Here is a 23772-nt window from a genome sequence, read left to right as displayed (position 1 = left end):
CTCCGGGGACTGTTGTGGGTTGGGGGGAGGGGTAAGGGACAGCATTAGGAGATATACCTAATGCTAAATGACGAGTTAATGGGTGCAGCAAAACAACATGGCACATGGATACATATGTAACAAACCTGCACATTGTGCACATGTACCCTAAAACCTAAAGTATAATAATAAAAAAAAAAACAAGTTTTTCTTCTTAAATGTGAACAAATATTTTAATTAAAAAATATTTTTGTTGTTTTTGTTTTAGAGGAAGCTTGTATTAATCAATAAAATATCCAGAAACAATGTCTGTGAAACAGGTGCTTTTATCCACATTTGGCAAAAGAGTCAGTAATAAAAATACCAATTTATAAGCAACAGCTAAAAAGAAAAGCAAGCTGATCTAATTTCTCACCCTATTGTTCAAATTAGCATTTTAAACCATTGCACCTTAATCAAAGCCACTCTTTTACCTACAATAATCATAGGCAAAGCAACTACTATGTAGGGTAACTATAAATGATGAAAACAGGACACTTTTGAAAATGAATGGAGCACTATTAATAATTATGCCAGGGCAATATGCATAATCTAAGCAAACCAGCCATTCCATTACTAATAACCTCCTAGATGCTGAGCTTTTAAACTTACAAGGTGTTATCAATCCCATGAAGTTCCCCCCTTAAGACACACACCCTACTATGCTAGTGCCTAATATAAAGATCACTACAGTGAAAATAGAAGATGAAAAAAATTAGCAAACACAGAATAAAAAGTTTTTAAGGTATTGATTCTTGCAACACCCCCCCAACAAGCACACACACAATTCATTTAGCAATTCACATATTTTCTGCTTGAAGGAAATAATAATTCACATGTTTAAAAATAGATAGAATTGAATAAGCTGGTAGAATTTTCTTTCTCTTACTTGGAATTACTCAATTAAAGAAATAAAGAAAGGGTGAAAAATGATTAGAAAGAAAAGAGAATGAACTGCAGTTTTCTACCTAAAGTAGTTAAGACATGAGAGAAGAAATCACTCAATGCCCTTACCCATCCCAGAGTCTTTCTTGGTGCCATCTGATATTATGTCTACATGATCAGAGTCCACATCATAACTAAAGAAATCATTCAAATAGGTCTTTGATCGCTGGCCACCAAATACATATAAGCAACGATTTTTCTGAAAAAGAAGAAAAAAAAGAAGAAAGGAGTAACTTGTCACTTCCATGAAGAACTCAGAATGATCCTTTAAAAACTTAAACCTCTACAAAAGTAATTTTATAACAGATCCCAATGGAGTACTATGCTGGAATAAAAGGGAAAGAGGAAGCTCTCTACATATTGCTAAAAGGTGATCTCTAGGACATCCTGTTAAAGAAGAAAAGCAAGGTGCAGAATGATATATACAGGTTCCTTCTTCCTTTGTGTAGGAATGGAGAAGAAGGAATATCTGTGTATGAGACAAAAAGAGAGGGAGAGAGGGAAAGAGAAAGTGAGAGAGGGGAAAAGCGAGACAGCATGCAAGAGAGCGAGAGTAGAGATTGCTTCTATTTTTGAAAAACAAAGGAAGGATAAACCAAAACCTAATAAAAGACAGTTACCTATAGTGGCAGGAACAGAGCAGGAAGACCTCTCCAAAAATACCTTAACATATGGTTTTGACTTTAGAACCATGTATATGCTTTTATTTAATTAGAAGACAAAATTAACTAAAAAAAAAAAAAAAAAATCCAACAACAAATAAACCTATCTGTATATAAAGATATACTCAGACAGAGAAATAGTATTTCTAGTGATTTTAATACATACTTTTTGACTACCCATCCCTAGAAGTCTAAATCCTAAACAGAAAAATAATCAGAAACCAACGTTAAACAGCACTCAGTGATTCTGTTGTTAGTTTTTTTACTGTGAAAGCTATTATAGACAGACAAAGCAGGTAATATTACGAAGTAGGATTTTAACCTTAAAAGACACAAAAATAGGCCAGGCGTGGTGGCTCAGACCTGTAGTCCTAGCATTTGGGCAGGCCAAGGTGGGAGGATTGCTTGAGACCAGCCTGGGCAACATAGCAAGGCCCTGTCTCCTCCTCTTCTTCTTCTGCTACTACTACTACTACTACTACTATACTACTACTATACTACTATACTACTACTATTACTACTACTACTACTATACTACTATACCACTACTATTACTACTACTACTACTATACTACTGTACTATACTACTACCACTACTACTACTACTACTACTGCTGCTGCTGCTGCTGCTGCTCAAAACCCAGGTGTGGTGACCTGTAGTTTTAGCTACTTGGGATGCTAAGGTGAGAGGATCATTTGAGCCCTGACATTCAAGGCTGTAGTGAGCTATGATCTGCACTCCTGTCGGGGTGGCAGAGCAAGACCCTATCTCTAAAAAAAGAAAAGATATAAAGTTACAAAACAGAAGACATTAAGATAAAAAATATTTTATTTGAGTCAGACATATCAGTATGAACTCATGATTTAATTTTTCTCTTACAAAAAAAGATACATAAATATGTTGTGGGGGGGTGCTCCTACTAGCCAAACAGAAAAATTTGAGCATCAAGAAAGTGGCCAGGTACAGTGGCTCATGCCTGTAATACCAACACTTTAGGAGGCAGAGGCAGGTGGATCACCTGAGGTCAGGAGTTCGAGACCAGCCTGGCCAACATGGTGAAACCCTGTCTTTACTAAATACAAAAAATTAGCTGGGCGTGGTGGTGCATGCCTGTAATCCCAGCTACTTAGGAGGCTGAAGCAGAAGAATCGCTTGAAATAGGGAGGCAGAGGTTGCAGTGAGCCAAGATTGCACCATTGCACTCCAGCCTGGGCAACAAAAGCAAAACTCCGTCTCAAAATAAAAGAAGAAGAATGACAGCATTGGATATAAATACATCAGATTTGTAAAATACTTCATAATAAAATTTTTGTACACATATCATTGCTTAACTTTGGAGCCTCAAAGTTAACTCATTAATATGAAAATCAATAAAGAAAAACAATGAAACATTTATACTGCCTATTCAGTATGCTTTACATTTCAGGGTAACCAAAAAGTTAATGAGAGGAATTTTTTTTTTTTTCCCTATAATAGGAGAATCACACACTTAACAAATGCAGAGGAAATGACATCATTAGAAAAATCACCATCTTATACATCCTAACGAAATTTAGGTAATGAATGGCTACAAAAACCATTAGGTAAAAGTTTGAAAGAAAACTTTATAATTGATCAGTCAGGCTAATAACACCCAAACCTATTAACATCATTAAAAGTATGACAACCAGTTATTAAATGCCTCTTTATATTTTGCAGTCAGAGTGTCTATGAAGTATTCTTGCACATTCTCCCTGGCCCCCCCCAAAAAGATAGTTAATCTAAAATCAAGCCTCTGAGTGCAATGACCAGTTTATAGGAAATATGAAAGAGGAACACATTAAATGACACTACGAAGATAAAATCAAAATCAAAACTGGAAATGTGGGAGATTCTAGAGCACAAATGTCTCACTTAGTGTGTTCTGTGTAGGGGGTAACAGGGAATAGGAGGAAAGAGTACTATTACAATTTTTTAAAAAATGTAAGAGACCTAACAACCAAATGTAAAATACCCTTTTTTGAATCTTGACTTAAACAAAACAACTAAGTAAAGGTATTTTTCAGTATATTAGAAAAAAAGAACACAGAATATTAAATGATATTAAAGAACTGCTTTTATTTTGGTTGATAATGATATTGCAATTATGTTTCCTTTTTCTTTTTTTTTTTAAGAGATAGTATTGCTGTATTGCCCAGGCTGGAGCACAGTGGCTATCACAGGCGCGATCCCACTATCGATCAGCATGGGAGTTTTGACCTAGTCTGTTTCTGACCTAGCCAATTCACCCCTACTTAAGCAAATTGGTGGTCCCTCGCTTATGGGAGGTAACCATACTGATGCCAAACTTAGTATGAACAACTGATCAGCACAGTGCAATGTGGCCCAGAACTGGGCTCCAGCAAATCCTCAGCCTCCTGCGTAGCTGGGACTACAGGTGTACACCAACACACCCAACCGTAATTATGTTTTTAAAAAGTCCTTATCTGTTAGAATTATACACTACAGTAGTATTTACAAGTGTAATTATACAGTATCTGGGATCTGCTTTAAAACACTATAGCACATGCTATAATAAGATGTTGTAGAAAAGGAATAATAACAATTTTAAAAATACTCCAGCATAATAAAATTTAAGAATAAACTTAAAAATCAAAGAAACATCAAGAAAATGAAATTAAATAAAAGTGCGGTATGAAAAATGAACAGATTATTGATAACTGTTGAAACAATGAGCACACAAAAATGTATTATATTATCCTTTCCACTTTGTAGAGAGAAAAATATGTTTAAAATACGTGTTAAAGAACATGTTTAAAATATTTCATGACATTGTTTTAAAGCTGTGTTCACAGAAAGAACACCAAGATTTCATTAAAAAATTTGAAAAGGTTAAAATAAAGTCTGTATGTTGGTTTTGCTGATACATTATTTATTATTATTATTATTATTATTATTATTATTAGAGACAGAATATTGCTCTGTCACCCAGGCTGGAGTGATCTTGGCTCACTGCTGCAGCCTTTGCCTTCTGGGTTCAAGCCATTCTCCCACCTCAGCCTCCCAAGTAGCTGGGACTACAGGCACAGGTCACCACGCCAGGCTAATTTTTGTATTTTTACTAGAGATAGGGTTTTGCCATGTTGGCTAGGCTCATCTCAAACTTCTGGAATCAAGTGATCCACTGCGCCTGACCATTGCTGATACATTTAAATTCTAATTCTATAAAATCAAATCTTAAATTCTTTGTACTTAATGAAGAATAGCAGAAGGGAAAATAAGAAAAGAGTAAGAAACTGTCCTTCTAATTACTAAGAGATGTAAGTGGCAAGGCATACGAAAGGAACATAGCTACAAAATCTACATAAGCAGTGAAATTAGTCATAAGATTGCCCAGGTTGGTAGCCAGGTAATAACTATTTAGGAATTACCAGGTTGATGGGAAGAGTCTCATAATTAGCAAACAGTTCACTATTAAAGAAGGTTTGTCTTTCTCTGTCATTGCTACACTAATCATTTACTCTCCTAAGGAAAAGTTTTTATCTCTTCCTAAAGAATTAGATTTCACCATTTCTTTTCCTATCTAGATATACATGACAAAATAACATTTACGCAATGTACGGAATGTTCTTACTGAGTGGAATAGCATGCAGTGTCCTATTCGAGACTGGATGTCCTCAGGCCCAGCATTACAGGAGTCCTCTCGAAGAAGTTTCCAGGTTTGACATTGACAGTTGAAAGCAAACAAGCCACTGAATTGTGGTTCACTGGCTCTGCTGTCATCTACGCTGCCATTACAAGTCAAAATTCTACCACCAAAAGTGTAGATCATATGTTTTTCTGAGTCCATACACATCTATCAGAACAAGGCAACAGATTGAATAGTTTTAGTTTGTTCCTGTCGTATGTGCTAAAACAAAACCAACATGTACAGTTTTACATTCTCAAAAAAAACCTAAACTTTGTCCCCAATGACACTAAATACCACCCCTGATTATCATATGCAAGTTTCTAAATAATTTGTCAAGTTGCCATTTTTCTCAGTGAGAGTAAAAACATGTTGGGATAAAGAGCTTTCTGCCTTCTTGAAATTGCATAATTTTTACCAAAATCAACCAATGATACATGAGGCGTTGATTTATACATTAACAGTGAATACTTATCATATTCTGGGTGAATAGTGATCATACCCTCCTTATAAAAATTCCCTTCTTTCATTCTAGGCAAGCATCCTATTAATATTACTACCATTTACTAAGCGATCAGATATGCAAATAAGAGTGGTGAAGCTAAATTCACCTCTCTGCTTTTTATAAAACCCTTCAAATTATGTTACAAAACAGTAAAAGAAACAAGCAAAAGGACATTTACAACAATCAAGTCTCCAGACTGACTTCTACAGTGTGAAGAACTCTGCCTACTTTTAACATAGCACTATTTAATTTTCTTTGAATTAAGCTATACACTTCATGTTTAAAAGTCAAGCTTTATTCTTCCATTCTTTCAACTCAAGATTATAACTTTTCATAAAAATGTGTGAGAAAACAGCCATCTGTCACGAGACAGTAAGAATCAAATTCTGTTTCAAATAATACATAAATCGAAGTTGGGAATTAGCTGTTGAACGTTAAGTGGCATTTATATAAAGAATAAATTGTGTACACAAAACAGATGTTTTGCTAAAAAAAACCCAACCATTTGATGTTCAATTCTCCTACCAGATTACTTCTGCTATTTATGTATTTTTTTAAATAAAAGGCTATTTTCATAATTTTCTTTTTTTCCTAGACAGAGTTTCGCTCTTGTTGCCCAGGCTAGAGTGCAACAGCATGAGCTTGGCTCACCGCAACCTCTGCCTCCCAGGTTCAAGCAATTCTCCTGCCTCAGCCTCCTGGGCAGCTGGGATTACGAGCATATTGGCACCATGCCAGGATAATTTTGTATTTTTAGTAGAGATGGTGTTACTCCATGTTGGTCAGGCTGGTCTTGAACTCTCAACCCCAGGTGATCCGCCTGCCTCGGCCCCCCAAAGTGCTGGGATTACAGGCATGAGCCACCGTGCCCGGCTATTTTCATAATTTTAAAGGTTGTTTTAAAAAACTGTAGTTATTATTAAAAAGAAAAGATTCTAACATCTCCTAATTTTTATCTACCACTAAAAATATCTACCTCATTAGCCATTTCCCAGGTTTCTCAAAGATTTCCATAAATTAAGATGAAAATCTATTCCCCAAGGGTGAAATCTTGGTAAATATGGCTGAAAAACAAAGATGTCTGGAAGTATTCCTATTTTTTAAATGATCATATAGTTAAAATCAGCACACTGCTGAAAACAACTCAGTTTGGCCCCATCCACTGCCTCCGTTGAGGGCTCCATTGGAGCTGGGTCACATTTCCCTTTCTGAAGTACTTCAGACTCAATCACTCCAAATATCTGGGAACTATGCTGAAAATCTTTAGGGACTCACATTAAATGAGTCTATTTCCATTTTTTATTAACTCACAGATTCACACTAATGGCCAATCTTTGTTACCAACCCCCTACCTTTCTACTTTGTATGGCTACAAAGAGAGTTTCTTTCTTTTTGAGGATATTCAAGCTTAATTTTGATGTGGTTTATTCTCATTTGTTTGCAGGGCTGAAGTATAAACATCTTTATCTTGGTAGTTCTTCCTAGCATACCAGTTTAAACCAAGAAACCCTTTAATATTTGATTTCCACTCTTTTGATTTGTTTTGTCATTTTTCCTCTCCGAAAAAATTTCTGAAAAGCTAGTAAACTTATTAAACTCAGTGTGATAATGTCTTTTCCATCAAAGACTTAAAAAAATCTTTAAAGCCAAAAGTTTAAAGACTATTCATTTATTATATCAGGGGTTAGATATTTAATTTTTAAAATCAAAATAGTGGATAACCACTTATTTTCCTGGGAAAAATTATTTTTTGAACCTGAAAATGACTTTATTTTACCCATCACAGGAATACAAGATTGGTAGGGGTTTGGCTGGGTTCAAAATAATCTCCTCCTCACAAAATTTGAAGATATTGCTATAAAGGCTTCTAAGTATCCAATGTTGCCCAGCCTACCACCTCCCTTCCACAAACCTCCAAAAATGCCTCATGACCCAGTGAGAATATCAATGAGCTGAGATCTTCAATTCTTCAACTGAAGTTTTTCCTGCTACTTCTTGGCTAGCTCACTTTCCATTTTCTAGTAATTTCCGCAAAAAGTGATTACACTTGAAGGACAGTTTGGCTAGATATAAAATTCTTGGCTCACACTGTCTTTTCTTGAGTGTCTTCTAGATGTTGCTCTATTATCTCCTGGCACTGAAAGTAGATGTAGAGAAATCTGATACCAGTCTCATTTTAGTTCTCTTATAGGTGACTTGATCATTTTGTCTACTTGCTATATAAAATGATCTCTTATCTTTTATAGTCAATGTTATTGATATACGTCTTAGAGTTAAGTATTTGGGTAAACTTTTTCTGAATATAGTATGCCCATTTGATATGCGGAGTAAAATCTTTCTTCAGGAAAATGTTCTTGAATTCAATTGATAAATATTTGTTTTTTCCATTGTTTTGGCTTTCTTCTTCAAAGTCTCCAGTTATATATATATGTTGGCTCTCCTCTGCCTACCTTCCCTGGTTAATCATTTTTACCTCTTTGTTTTATCTCATTCCTATGCTATATGATCATTACCTATTCTTCTTTACGCTCTTTGTAGATAAGTCTTCATTTCTGAAAGGGGTAATATACTGGGATATAACTTTCATTTATTGTTATTTTTCTTTTTATTGTTTTTCTTTAGAATGTCTCTCTAAAGCTTTGTTATTTATTGCTTTTTAGTTTTTCATATGTAATTGAGTTGAATTTCCCTGGATCAGATAACTTTACAGAGGATTTCTATAGAAGGTGGATGTTCTTGCTCAAGAACTCCTTCCTCTGTTGCTACTGAATTGAATGGCTCCTTCAAAATATGGCACTTCTGGTGAAGCCATACCTTCTCTAATTCTATGAATCTCATCCGGCTTACAGGGCTGATCTCAAGCTTTGAGCTCCCCAAGTTTCTTACTGGCCATTCCAAAAGGAGCCATCATTCCCAGTGTGTTTCCTTCACTTTTACAAAATAGTGCTTTCTGACACATATCACCTCTGGATCTTTCTGGGTACTTTACACATGTTAATTCACTGATTCTTCTAGTGGCTGCTCTCCGTGCAATATGTGCCCTGTCCCTGACACTTCTCACTATGACGTACAACTGCTAGGCTCCCTTTGCTTTCCCAGGTCTCCCTATTACACTGTTGTGGGCTTCAACAAAAGTTCTGAATATTTCAGTTGTTTCTGACTAAACTTACAAGGCATTGGGAGTTATGGGTTTACTCTAGCTCTTGGTTTTGCTGAGAGAGACTGTGTGTGTGTGTGTGTGTGTGTGTGTGTGTGTGTGTGTGTGTGTGTGTGTGTGTGTTTAAATCTTTTTGCTTGATTACCATTATTCCTGGAAAACCACACAAAGCAACATCAAGGAAAGCTTGAGAACTAAACTGCCACTATGTTCTTAAGAAATCCAGATGTCTTTAAATTTTATTTTTTAAATATGTTAAAATTAAAAATGGCAAATAGCTTTTAAGCAAGTTTGTATGTATAGCTTTCTCTTATTTTTTATCAAATTTGAACGTTAAGTGTTAAATCCTAAATTGTCATGAACATCACAAGCTATTCTTGGAGTGTCATAAACACTACAAGTGTAAGTTCTAACTTACAGCTTTATTTGTATGAAATTGAATAGCAAATGCAGGAGTATACAGATTACTTGCTCACTTTTACAGGGCTAGTTGTTGGCTGAATTAGTACTGAAATCCTTGTTTCTTCACCCCCAGTGTTCTGCTGTACCATCTAACCAGTTGAAAACCATGCATTATTTAACAGCACCCAGCTTTCAAGAAACATCCTATTTTATAAAAGTCAAGAGAAACAAAGGCCACACACAAGAACTCTCTATGTGCTACTCCTAAGCTATTCTTTTTTCAACTTGTAAAAAAAAAAAGACATCAGCATCTTTTGTAAAAGAAATATGTAACCATTTGGGAACAAGAGAATTAATTGTTCCCTAACAATATTATCTGCTGATGTTTTTAAAATACCAGAACCAGCCTAACTTTTCTTGGCATGCTTATTTTCCACATGAAGAACATTGAGGGTGTTAGCAGGGATGTGCATAGCTTTGTGGAGCTCAGTTAAATACAGCCAACAGAAGTTCCAAATTTAAGCTGGGGAGTATTTCGAAGAATACTGGTTTTGATTTTCTACCTACCACTTAACTTGATAGGCATAACTCACTGTTCCTCTCCTTACCATTCTCCTATAACAATTACATGTTAATAGAAATATGGCAATAGGATAGTTTAAAAGCAAATAATTAACAAAAATCTATAAAGACACGATAAATAAAGACCCTGGGTTCTAACTCCTAGATAAGATTTTAGGTCTCACCTAAGTTTTGTCATAATTCTAGCACCACCTCTCATTTCCCAAATACTAGATAATTTATATCAATACAGAGTTATAGATTTTTAAAGTCTTTTTCTCCCTAATACATAAAAAAAAACTTTGGACGTGGGTTCAGCCAGGTAAAAACTTGCTTATGGAATTCAAAATGGTTACTGTCTTTTTTGACCTACATTGAATTTGTATGGAATAAGTATTCAAAGACAGGTAACAATGATAATGACAATGATGGGGCTAATGAGAGCTACATGTATATTAATATTAAAATGGCTTACAATGAGGCTATGTTCAGTCTTCTAGTCTACAACATTATTGTATAATTTCTATTGGTGCTGAGTTTAATCTAGTATGTCAAATTCCTCTCTAGGTTTATACAATTTTGTGACTATAAACAAAACAAAATATATTTCACTGTAACTGGAAGAAAAGCTCTAGATTTCATCTAGTTCATTATAAAGTGATTTTCCATTTCTTACAGGAATGTAGAATAAGAAATATAATTAAAAGGGTAAGTTGTTATTGTTATGATTTATGCATATGCATTATAAAACTAAATTTGTTTTTCCTAATATTGCTCCATCTACTCTCTAAAGTTTCTATAAATCAACAATCTATGTCCTGAGATCTTCGTATTCTACCCTGCAACAAACAAGAGAAAAAAATTTAAAGAATAACTTTATACCTACTGAAACAACAATTATTATTACTGTCATAGATATTTGTCATGGAAAACACTACTAGACAACTCAGCATAACATCTAACATAAACTCTAATTGCAAGAATCACTAAGCACTGATTAATTCCATCATATATTTAACTGTGCATCAAACCTGATGATCAAACACCAATTTCGGCCCTCCATCAGCAGCAGTATCCTCACTTAGTAACATCCATGTGTTTGTATCAATGTCGTAACGATAGAAGTCACTTTTCAGAGATTTGCTGTTCCTCACAGAGGAATCCAAGTAACGCCCCAATGTGTAGATTTGCCTCCGTTGAATGTCAATGCACATTTTATGACATGATCTGGCACTAGGACCATTCTGTAGAGACAGAGAGAAAATAAATAAACAAACAAATAAATAAATAAATGAAAGAGCAAAAAAAATCAAAGAATAATAGAAAAATTAAATGCCATTTTTTATTACCTTTCATTAAAAGGTTTCTCAGAAACTCACATCAAGTCAACCAATATGAGTCCAACACTAGGCTTAACTCTCTAAAGGAAAGCAAAAGCACTAAGCAGTAGGAGACATAAATCTTACCTTAGAAATGCTTAAAATCTACCAGGAAAGATGAGATGAACTACACTGCAGCTTATGGCACTCTGTTTATAACATCTCTATGGTTTCTACCATATACTGCACTGCATTTTAGTCATTACGCACAGAGTTCAATTCCCTATTACATGACAATCTAAGACATGTTTGGTCTTTATGAACATTTTTGTATTTCTCATCAGAATCTAGCACAAAAGAGGTACTCCAAGAATATTTAGAATCAGTGAATTTCAAAATTAGAAGAAACATCAATAAAATCTCTAGTTTAATCACTTGGACACAGGGCGGGGAACATCACACACCGGGGACTGTCAGGGGTGTGGGGACCAGGGAGAGGGATAGCATTAGGAGAAATACCTAATGTAAATGATGAGTTGATGGGTGCACCAAACCAACATGGCACATGTATACTTATCCATCAAACCTGCACATTGTGCACATGTACCCTAGAACTTAGTATAATAAAAGAAAATTAAAAAAAAATAAAATCTGTAGTTTTCTCCTTTTAAAGATGAGAAAATACAAGCCTAACAAGGAAATATAAGACCAGGATGATACCTTTAATAAGCTAGTGACAGAAACTAATAAGAATCCAAGTCTATCACTTCTTTATCCATCCTTTACATTGTAAAATTAATTTTCCTGATTGAATAGCACAGCTACAGTAAATAAATAGGGAATAATATTAAGAATCAGTATATTATCAATAAATTAATTAGCTGGTATCACTTGTATCACAGGACCCAAAAAATATTGTAGTATAGTCAAAAGGGTTCATTGGGGAAAAAGAACTTCAATTGCACAGGGTTTAATTAGTTGAAAGGGGGAAAGGAAAGGAAACTAATGTTTGTTAAACAACTCCCAAGTTCTGTTTACACTATTACTGTGTACGTGGGTGTTCCATTTAATCCTTATAACAACCCCGTATGGAAATATTATCACCATTTCACAGAGTCCACTGTCACAAAACTAGGAAGTAAGATAGCAAATCTACGCCCTTGTGTACCAGAGCCAAAAACTGGGCTCTTTCACAATTTCTGATTATTTTTTTCTAGAAGAAAAACAAAGGCAAAAATACACTTGTTAATACAGTCTATGCAGTATAACTGAGATGAAGAGTTCTTGCTGCAGAAATAACAGAATTGATGTATGAAGTGGACATAGGAAGCCTGATGAATGACTGACAGAGGAGACAATTTATGATCTTGTAGGCAATAAAGAACTATTGGTGGTTTCTAAAGCAAGATATAACATAAAAAGGCAGTATTCTAAGAAGAGTAATCTAGCAGTATTAATTAAGTGACATGAAGGAATATTAGGCAGGAAGAACAGTATTTTGACAATGAAGTTGATGTGAATGTACACTTTAATATTCATACTAATTATTATTTTTAAACCTATTTTAAAATATTTTTGTCAAAGAATATCTTCAGCAAATAAGGTGAAAATTTTATTTAAGAAAGGATTGCCTCCATAAATAATCTCAAAAACAAAGATGGAGTAACATATAATAAATCTATGCCATAATGCATAGTGTAAAACTTGAAATTTTAATAAGAGAATAGAACTTCTTGCGTCAACTAAACTAGCACAAATAATATTAAAACGATGACCAAATTATATACCAAGAAAAAAGAAATAAAGATAGATCAATAGACTAGAAAACATGGAAAAAAATAGAGAAAATTAACAAAGTTGGTTCTTTGAAAGACTGATAGAATTATAAACCACTGGCAGACTAATTTTTTACAAAGGAAGGGAAAATACAAATTGCCAGTACCAGAAATGAAAGCAAGATTAACACTACAGACTTCCTAGAAATGAAAAAAGAGAGAGAGAATGCTATCAAAAACATAGGTAAAATCTGACAATGTAGATAAAAGATATAATTCCTTAAAAAACCTAACTTACCAAGATGACATGAGAAAACAGGAAAATCTGAAGTAATTACAAATACTGAAAAACTGAATTCATAATTGCGCACATATCTAAGCTGGTAAATTTTATCAAGCACTTAAGGAAAAAACAGTATCAGTTTTAGACAAAATTTTTCAGAAAATCGAGGGAAAAAGAAAAACTCTACTGTTTATCCACATTCTCTTCCATTCCTAGCTTATTTTATGAGGCCAACATAACACTGAAACCAAATAACAATATTACAAAGGAGAAGGAAGAGAAGGGGAAGAAGGAGGAAGAAATGGGGAAGAGGTGGAGAAATCATTTACAGGTGGCTAGGACCCCTTACGAATATAGACAAAACCAATCTTTAGCAAAATATTACCAAACAGCAGTAGTAATATATGAAAAGAATATTTTACAACAAAAAGGTATTTATCTCAGGAATGTAAAGTTGATTTTACATCTGAAAATCAATCAGGATAATCTGCCATATTAACAGAATAAAGAAGAAAAAACACAATTATATCAATACATATGTAAAAAGAGCATTTGGTAAAATTCATCACCTATTCATGAACAAAGCTCATAGCAAAATAGGAATAGAAAGACTTTCAATCTGATAACATGTAAGAAAATGTAAAATTTAGTTTTTCTTAATGATGACATACTGAACACTCTCCTGCTTAGATATGAAACAAGACAGGGATGTCTTTTCTCACCACTTATATTTAACATTGCTCTGGAAGTTCAAGTCAGTGCAATAAAAAAATAAAATAAAGGCTGGGCCTGGTGGCTCATGCCTGTAACCCCATCACTTTGGGAGGCCAAGGCGGGAGGATTCGTTGAGTTAACAAGTTCAAGACTCCTCTGTATGTTCAACATACAGAGACCCTATCTCTACACATAATTTAAAAATTAGCTGGGCATGGAGGCACACACCTGTGGTCCCAGCTACTGGGGAAACTGAGGTGGAAGGATTGCTTGAGCCCAGAAGGACGAGGCTGCAGCAAGCCATGATCATGTCACTGCACTACTCCAGCATGGGCAACAGAGCGAGACTCTGTCTCAAACAAACAAACAAAAAATAAAATTAAATAAAATTAAATTAAAATAAAATAATGATGGAAAAGAGAACAGAAAGAAGAAAAATGACTGCTTCTTTAAAATACTCTAAGAAATAAAAAAGAAGCTATTAGAAATAAGTAAACTTAAAGTGACATGATATGAAGGCAATATTAACAAACCAATTGTATTTCTCTATATTACCAGCCAACAAATGGAAAATAAAAAATTTTTAAATTCCATTATAATAGCACAAAAAGCAAAATCCACTGATATCAAGTTAACTAAAATATCATAGACCTCTTAAACTGAAAACTCTTGAGTGCTGAGAGATAATGAAAACTAAAATAAACGGAGACTAAACCATGTTCGTGGTGTAGAAAGATTCAACATCATTAAAACACCAATTTGCAGCCAGGCGCAGTGGCTCATGACTGTAATCCCAGCACTTTAAGAAGCTGAGGTGGGTGGATCACCTGAGGTCAGGATTTCGAGACCAGCCTGGCCAACATGGTGAAACCTCATCTCTACTAAAAATACAAAAATTAGCCAGGCGGGTGCCTGTAATCCCAGCTACTCAGGAGGCTGAGGTAGGAGAATCACTTGAACCTGGGAGAAGGGGGTTGCAGTGAGCCGAGATCACATCATTTGCACTCAAGAGCAAAACTCTGTCTCAAAAAAAAAAAAAAAAAAAAAATTCAAGCAACAAAATAAAACCCACCAATTTGCTCCAAATTAATATATAGATTTATCACATTCCCATCATAATCCCAACAGTTCTAGAAATTGATGACTCTAAAATTTATATATTACCTGACTTCATGAATTACTATAAAGCTACAGTAATTGAAGGAGTGTCATATTGGTTAAGAAGAGACCAAAATATAATAGAACAGAATAGAGTCCACAAAGAGATATATACTTACATGATCAATTGATTTTTGGCCAAGGTGCCAAAGCAAATCAATGGGTCAAGAAGATAGGGAGTAACCAGAAGTCTCATACATTGCAGGCAAAGTATAAAATGGTATAACCATTTTGGGGAAAGCTTTAAGTTTCATTAATGGATGATAAGAGGGTGAGAGTTTGATGAGTAATGGCATATTTTCATAATCTTGAAGTGTCTCCATATAAATTACTTATTAATTATATATTAGACAAATCTGGTGGGCATCTCCTTAACCAAGTGATTGAAGCTAATATGAGACAAACTGACGTAATGTGTTTCCTGATATGATATACTGAGGAGATGCTAATGTGATTTATGGGTTATTCTTGCTAAAAATGTATCATCTAAATCCAATCCTAAGAAAACACACAAACCCAGTTGAAGGATATTCTAAAAAACAGCTGCCCTGTACTCTTTAAAAATCATCAAAGTCAAGAAAGACAAAGAAAGTTTAGGGAACTATTCTAGACTAAAGATGACTAAAGAAGCACGACACCAAAAAGCAATACATGATCATGGTCTAAATTCTGGGCTGGGATTGCAGAGTGACAAGGGATGCCTATAAAGAACATTACTGGGGCATTATTGGGATAATTGTCTATATCTGAATAGGAACTGTGCATTAGATTAAAGCAGTAGTTCTCAGTGTGGTCTGGGGTCTCCATGGTACTTCAAGGGAGTCTATAAGGTCAAAGTTATTTTTACAATACTAACAAAAAAATTTGTCTTTTCACTCTTATTCTCTTATGAGTGTATGTGAACATTTCCAGAGACTACATGACTTTCTGATACAGCAACTGAATAAAGAAGCATATGAATCCAGATGTCTTTTATTGAACCAAACATTAAAGAGATTTAGAAAACTATATAAAAATGCCACTTGAGGGCCAGGCGCGGTGGCTCACGCCTGTAATCCCAGCACTTTCGGAGGCCGAGGCAGGTGGATTACGAGGTCAAGAGATCGAGCCCATCCTGGCCAACATGATGAAACCCTGTCTCTACTAAAAATACAAAAATTAGCCGGGCGTGGTGGCAGGCGCCTGTAATCCCAGCTACTCAGGAGGCTGAGGCAGGAGAATCGCTTGAACCCGGGAGGCGGAGGTTTTTCTGAGTCTATTAATTAACTATAATAAATCCGAGCTCCAGTACTGAATCACCACTTTACTCATCTCTACTGACTTTGAACAGAAAGTGTTCTCATCAAAATAATCTCTATATTTTTTCCAGCATGAGTTTTAACATAATTACTTATTGCATTATAAGTATTACTTACAACATATGTATATGGTATAAAAAAATAACGGAATGAAGTTATCTACCCATACCCAGCTTTAGAAGAATAACATTTAATATTACCTTTGAACTCCCTACCCTCTCTGGATTTTGTATTTATCATTCCCTTTTCTCTAGTATTAATTTCTCATTTAACTTACCTAACCTACTTACTAAAGAGTAAGAATGTGCACATCCTTAAAATACAGACATTTTAAAGAATATGATTCATGCCTTTAAGGAACTCAGATAGGGAAACATGAATATAAATCAATCATTGTAGTAAGCCATTCAAGTATTAGAAGGGGTTAAGTGAGCACATCAAAGGAAGCTTTTAATTCTGCTTGGCGAGATGAAGAAAGTCTTTACAGAGAAAGTGAAGTCTGAACTGAGTTTTAAAGAATAAGTGGGTATTTATTAGGTAAAGTTAGGGGGAAATCCTCCCCCTGTTATTCCAAACAAGGAAAACAACATTGCCAAAGGACACAGGTGAGAAAGTTGAATAATTCCAGCTACTGTAACTGGCACATGGGAGATGAGGCTGGAAAAGTAATTGAGTAGCAAATCTTGACGAGAAATTTGGAGTTTCTACTCTAAGCAAAAGGAAGTGAGATCAATTGTTTTATTGTTGTTGTTGTTATTTACAATTTCCTGTATCTATGCCCTTTAATAGTATCCTGCACCAATTGACTCTGGACTTGGTTACATGATTGCTTTTTGCTATCAGGGCAAGAAAAAAATTGATGGATTGCTCACGTCCACTTCATCCCCTTCGCAGCCCAGCACCTGCCATGAGAACAAGCTCCGGCTAGCCAGTATAAAACAGAGCCAGGCAGTCCCAGCTGAAACCACGCTAGACCAGCTGACAGATAGCTGACTCCTAGACAAATGAATGAGCCCGGCCAAAACCAAAAGAATGACCGAGCCAACCTGTAGACTCATGAGCAAATAAATGCTTATTACTATATGCCACTGAAGTGAGTGCTTGTAATGTAATAAACAGTGTAAACGATAACTGAAACAAAGCCTGAAGCTAACCACAGGGTTTAAGCAGAGGTGTCATAGGAGGATCAAATACGGTATTTGGGGGACTTGTTTTTGGCTGTTTTTTTTTTTTTAGACAGAGTCTCACTCTGTCGACCAGGCTAGAGTGCAGTGGCGCCATCTCGGCTCAGTGCAACCTCCGCCTCCTGGGTTCAAGGGATTCTCCTGCCTCAGCCTCCCAGGTAGCTGGGATTACAGGCACCTGCTACCATGCCCAGCTAGTTTCTATTTTTAGTACAGATGGGGTTCCACCATGTTGGTCAGGCTGGTCTCGAACTACTGAGCTCAGGTGATCTGCTGGGCTCGGTCTCCCAAAGTGCTGGGATTACAGGCATGAGCCACTGTGCCCGGCCTTGTTTTTGCTTTGAGACAGGGTCTTGCTCTGTCACCCAGGCTGGAGGCAATGACACAGTAATGGTTCACTGCAGTCTCCACCTCCAGTCCTCAAGCAATCCTCCTGCCTTGGCCTCCCAAAGTACTGTGATTATAGGTGTGAGCCACCACACCGAGCCCAAATATGCTGTTTAAAGACTGTGTTGGTGAACACAGAATAGGTCAACAATGGAGACATAAATAGCATAAGAAACCATAAAGTTGAAAAAACTGCTAAAAGGAATAGAGAGGAAAAGACATTTGAAATGTGGTATTGGATGACCTGTTGGATCACGCCAGGCACTTGGAGAACTGTTGGATCTTAGGCACTAATTAGACACATTCACTGAAGAAGAGGGAGGATTTTAGGATGAAACCTAGGCTTAACACAAGAATAATTACAGATGTTATCACCTTAGATTTACAATACTTTAGTAGAAAAAAGTTAGTTTGTTTTTTTTTTTTAAGATTTGTCTTTTGTTGTTGAAGACAAATAATCATTTCAGAAAACAGTACTTCAATACTGAAAAAGGAAGGCCACTTACACATACTTTCCCGGAGTAAGAAAAGTAAATCAGAATTTCAACATCTATTTGAAAAAATAAAACCTGTCCAGTGATTAATCCCTGGACAGTTTTTATTAACATAGTTTCAGAGTAAGCAAGAACCTAGTTCCCCAGGATTAAAGACACAGCACTAGATCTTTGGAAATGGCCTTCCTAGATCAAAATCAGTGGGTTATGAATTAGGCCTTTTTATCTCCTTTTCATTTGAGGCTCCTACTGTTTTGTTATAGTTCATTTTTCACTTTATAACCTGAAACAGTTTAAATGGAGAGTACAATTAAAATGTTCTATAAAGATTTGAAAAAAATAATAAATGAATTAATATTTGCTTTATTCCAGGATATAATCATGCACTTAATTCAAAGCCATAAACCTAAGCCATCTTATTCACTGTGGAAATGCTTTATGTATATGTGCATACACAGACATGCACGTGCATACCTATATACAATTTTAATTAAAGATAATATGTATCAGCCAGGAGCAGTGGCTCACGCCTATAATCCCAGTACTTTGGGAGGCCGAGGCAGGTACATCACGCGGTCAGGAGATCGAGACCATCCTGGATAACATGGTGAAACCCCGTCTCTACTAAAATACAAAAAAAAATTAGCTGGGTGTGATGGCGGACGCCTGTAGTCCCAGCTACTCGGGAGGCTGAGGCAGGAGAATGGCGTGAACCCAGGAAGCAGAGCTTGCAGTGAGTCGAGATCGTGCCACTGCACTCCAGGCTCTGTCTCAAAAAAAAAAAAAAAGATAATATATATCATTTATGAAAACTGACATATAGTAAAATAACAGAAGCCAAAATAGTGAGATAGTGAGTGTCAAAAACACAATATTCCAGAAGAAATAAAAACAAGATGAACGTTAAAAATAAGAATAGAGGTAGTGGAGACATAAGCAAAAAAGACAGTTACACAGTTACATTTCTAGGCTAAAGCAGTTTAAAAACAAAATGATATAAAAATCCCCATTTCTCTCTCTCTGTCTCTCTCTATAAAACAAATTTGGTTGTGTATCAGTAGCTGAAGAGCCAGTTACAGAAGCTGAAATTCAAGAGTACTTAAAAAAACTTGTTTACCACAAATTCTATTGCTACTACTGCTGATAGACATTAGTGAAGAATATAATCATGCCGAAAAACAAGTGCACATCTATGCCCCTTCTGTAATACAGATGTATGAAAAGCCTGAGAACTTGCCTCTTTTTCAGTGTCTCTAGAGATACATGTCCACTGGTTCTCCTTCACACTGTACGCCCAGAAGTCAGCAAGATCTTGTGTTCCATCCCAGCCACCAAACAAATAAACGGTCTCTATGAAAATCAGAAAAATATGTGTAAAAAAATAAAGGACAAAATAAGCATAAGCACCCAAACCTAGCCAGCTGCTTCTAAGGCCACTTAAGAAGGTACATCTAAATAAATTTTAAAATAAAAATATTAACCTGGTAATTTTCTCAAATATATACTAGACTAGTATTTCCTAGGCATGAATATATGAAAAGGATGCTGCAGAACCACTATTTTGAGAGATTTATAAAAATACAGATAACTAGGAGGCAAGTCCCAAGATTCTGATTCCACAGGTTTTCAATGGGTAAAAATGGGTCTGTATTTGTAAAGTATCCCAGAAAAATCTAACGTGCAGCTGGTTTGGAGTTTCCATGTTTGGCCTTGAAAACTTTACATTTACCAGCTTCTTAATAAGCAGCCACTTTTTATCCACTATGGGATTTTTAAATTCAGATTCTAAAAAATAAAAACCCCAGAGGAATATATAGTGTAAAAGTACACCATAAGAACATTTAGCTGTTTTTGAAAAAAGTCATATTAAAGGCAATTTCTCTCTATTGCTATATCAAAAACAACGGTTAAAACTAGCTTTAAGTTAAAATTAGATATCCTAAGAAAAAGTGATCCATAGCTTTGATATTCCTATAAAAACTGGGGGAAATTTTTCCAGATACATTGTGGTATGTTTAACTCATCAGAAATTATCCTTTAAGTCATTCTAAGTATCTTGAGAATTTGGTTTCTTCTGACTCTGAAATGTCTATTATATTCACGGACTTTATCACTGACAAAACTGATTTTCTTGTTCAGTGAATAATGAATCTTTACACATAACATTGTGCATCATAGATCCTTCTTTATTTTTATTATTTATTTATTTATTTTGAGACAAGGTCTCTCTCTGTTGCCCATGCTGGAGTGCAGTGGTGCAATCATGGCTCACTGCAGCCTCCTGGGTTCAAGCAATCCCCCCACCCCAGCCTCTCGAGTAGCTGGGACTACAAGAATGTGCCCCCATGCCCAGCTAACTTTTTTTTGGGGGGTTGGGGAGGTACAGACAGGGGCTCACTATGTTGTCCAGGATGGTATTGAACTCCTGGCCTCAAGCAATCCTCCCGCCTCAGCCTCCCAAAGTACTGGGATTATAGGCATGAGCCACCCCATTCAGCCCCTTCTTCATGCAATAATAGTGTGTTTCCAACTGGGCACAGTGGCTCACGCCTGTAATCCCAGCACTTTGAGGGGCTGAGGCGGGTGGATCACGAGGTCAGGTGTTTGAGACCAGCCTGGCCAACATAGTGAAACCCCGTCTCTACTAAAAATACAAAAAAATTAGCCAGGTGTGGTGACAGGCGCCTGTAATCCCAGCTATTCGGGAGGCTGAGGCAGGAGAATCACTTGAACGTGGGAGGCGGAGGTTGCAGGAAGCTGAGATCACACCACTACACTCCAGCCTGGGGTGACAGTGTGAGACTCTTTCAAAAAATAAAAAATAAAAAAAAATAGTTGTTTCCTTTCTTCAAATATTTCCCCCTTTGTAACCGTTTTAAGTCTACCAGTTGTATAAGCCAATCAATTATTATCTTTTAATGTTACATAAAACACTACATGAAAACTGTAAAGTCATGCACTCTCTAACACGCTTTGGGCCTGTACATATGGAAGCTGTCATCTAAGTTACATTCCACCATGCAGGGTTACAATTCAAAGTGTACTTGGAAATACTAGAAGACTATTTAAGAAAACCTTTTGCCATTCACAGAGTTAGGCTATCTTCTAGAAGATTTCTGTCATATTTGCATATAAATTCAAACTCTAAGTAAATTTTTCAAGTGATTTGTCTCCTCTATCCCCCAAATAACATGGGAAATAAAAAAAAAAAAATGCTTCACTGCTTCTGGATAAGAACAGGCCACTGGAGCAGGACTGAGTTCTAGTACTAACTGGGTGATCAGTACAGGTCATTTAAACCCCCTAGGTTTTAGTTTTTTCATCTGCAAAACTCTCAGTGTTGTGAAGTCCCTCAGATATAACTTATATGAGGCCAGGCATGGTGGCTCATCTGAGGTCAGGAGTTTGAGACCAGCCTGGTCAACATGGTGAAATCCCGTCTTTACCAAAAATACAAAAATTAGCCTGGCATGGTGGCACACGTCTGTAATCCCAGCTACTCAAGAGGCTGAGGCAGGAGAATCGCTTGAACCCAGGAGGTGGAGGCTGCAATGAGATGAGATCACACCACTGCACTCCAGCCTGGGCAACACAGCGAGACTCCATCTAAAAAAAAAAAAAAGTTACATGAAAACATTCTGAAGGCTGTCAAGTATGAATATCATTTCTACCTTTAAAATATACATAAAAATGAAAAATATTCTGTAGTTACTAAGTACAATAAAAATGTTATTATAACTGACTACATGTCTAATTCAGTACATAAAACACTTTTGGCACTGTGTAAGTGTGAAATAATGCCAATTATTTTAAACTACAAAAAAAACTGTCCTGTCTTGGAACTATAAAACAATCCATTATCATCAGTTAAGTAACATTCTGTTCCCAAAATGGCACACGGTAATACTCAGACACATAATTTTACAGAAAAAAAAAAGAATTTTCATCTGGCTTAAAAATTATTTGCCAAGTCCTCACTATAAAGGAAATTAACCCTGTTAAATTCTGAAGCCTGGAGAGGGGGTATATAACTAAAATAGCAATAGCAATTGACCTTTTGTTTTATAGTGTTTCTGGGCACCCTCTGGATACGGTTACCCTGGTTCATTAACTTTAATAACCCTTCCTCTTGGGCTCTGGGTTCTCAATGTTCTTTCTGAAAAGCAGGTCTCTTTGTACGCATAAATTCTCACAGCAAAGAAAACCCACATTTCCACAACAGCCTCATTGATAGCTGAGCAAAATAAAATCTGGCACGCAGTAAGCATCCTAATGGAATTAAGCCAAGATGTCATTCCTATCCATGAAAGCTTTGTGGTCCCAGCTGAAGTTTAATAGTAAAATTAAATGAATCGGATGGAAACTGAGCCTTCTGACATACCTGAATGAAAATGTGTAAAAAAATTTTAATTAATTCATCTAATTATTTAAGTCATGCAAAGAAGAACTATTATCCGGAAACAGACACCAGAAAAGGTATTATTTAATGCGCAAAGAATATCAAAGACCTTTAAAAATTATGGATATAATTGGAGAGAACTGTAGAGAGAAGGAAGTAGAAAAGAGAAAAAAGAAAGCATTAATATTTGCAGTAGCGTAGTAGATTGGTTTATGGAAGCCCATTCTCGTGCTTATAGGTTCTATAATAATTCATGTACATCTGGGGTAGTACGATCCTCTTCAAGAAGCAACCCCTTCACCCCTTCTCTACATTTTTTCTGAATGGGGTATAGGCTATAGTGTCTATCCATTTCTCCCAGCACTTTGAGGAATGTTTATTCAACACTTTTTGAGTACTGAGAATTCACAAAGCACTTTAGAGAATTAAAGAGAAAGAAGACATAGTCCCCAGTCCCTATCCTCAAGGAACTTAAAATCTAGTCAAGAATATCAAAAGGCAAATAGATCAACATAATGCAGGGCAGACTAAATGTCATAAGAAGGTAAACAAGGTAAAAAGCACCATGAGGGTCCAAAAGAGGGAAAAGAGTACATCTGGCTGAGGTGACTCAGAAGAGATTTCATGGTGACAGTGGTATTTGACCTATGCACCAGCAGGAAGGCAGGATACAGAACAAAAAAAAAGAGGGCTTTTCGAGTAGAGTAAAAAGAATAACAAAAGCACAGAGACAGAAAAACACATTCAAAGTGTTTTAACGAACATGTACTCTAGTCAGGCAGATCTTGGCTACAATCCTGGCTCTGTCACCACAGCTATGTGACCACCACACAGTTCCTTAAC

General features: G+C 36.0%; 1 protein-coding gene across 9 annotated transcripts in view; it reads right to left on the bottom strand.

Moving 5' to 3' along the window:
* Nucleotides 1–23772, bottom strand: part of MKLN1 (muskelin 1) — a 398537-nt gene that overhangs the window by 53970 nt on the left and 320795 nt on the right. For all 9 annotated transcript variants that reach the window (XM_012512222.2, XM_030825627.1, XM_030825626.1 and 6 more), the window contains 4 exons: nt 19768–19880; nt 10950–11162; nt 5240–5461; nt 1033–1162 (listed from right to left, as the gene is read on the bottom strand). In XM_012512222.2, the coding sequence (XP_012367676.1) occupies nt 1033–1162; nt 5240–5461; nt 10950–11162; nt 19768–19880 (678 nt within the window). The remainder of the gene's footprint in view (nt 1–1032; nt 1163–5239; nt 5462–10949; nt 11163–19767; nt 19881–23772) is intronic.

The sequence above is a fragment of the Nomascus leucogenys genome, chromosome 13 (assembly GCF_006542625.1).
Source record: "Nomascus leucogenys isolate Asia chromosome 13, Asia_NLE_v1, whole genome shotgun sequence".
Classification (NCBI taxonomy): Eukaryota; Metazoa; Chordata; class Mammalia; order Primates; family Hylobatidae; genus Nomascus; species Nomascus leucogenys.
The sequence above is the reverse complement of the archived record's forward strand: the minus strand, read 5'-3'. Positions and strand labels throughout refer to the sequence as shown.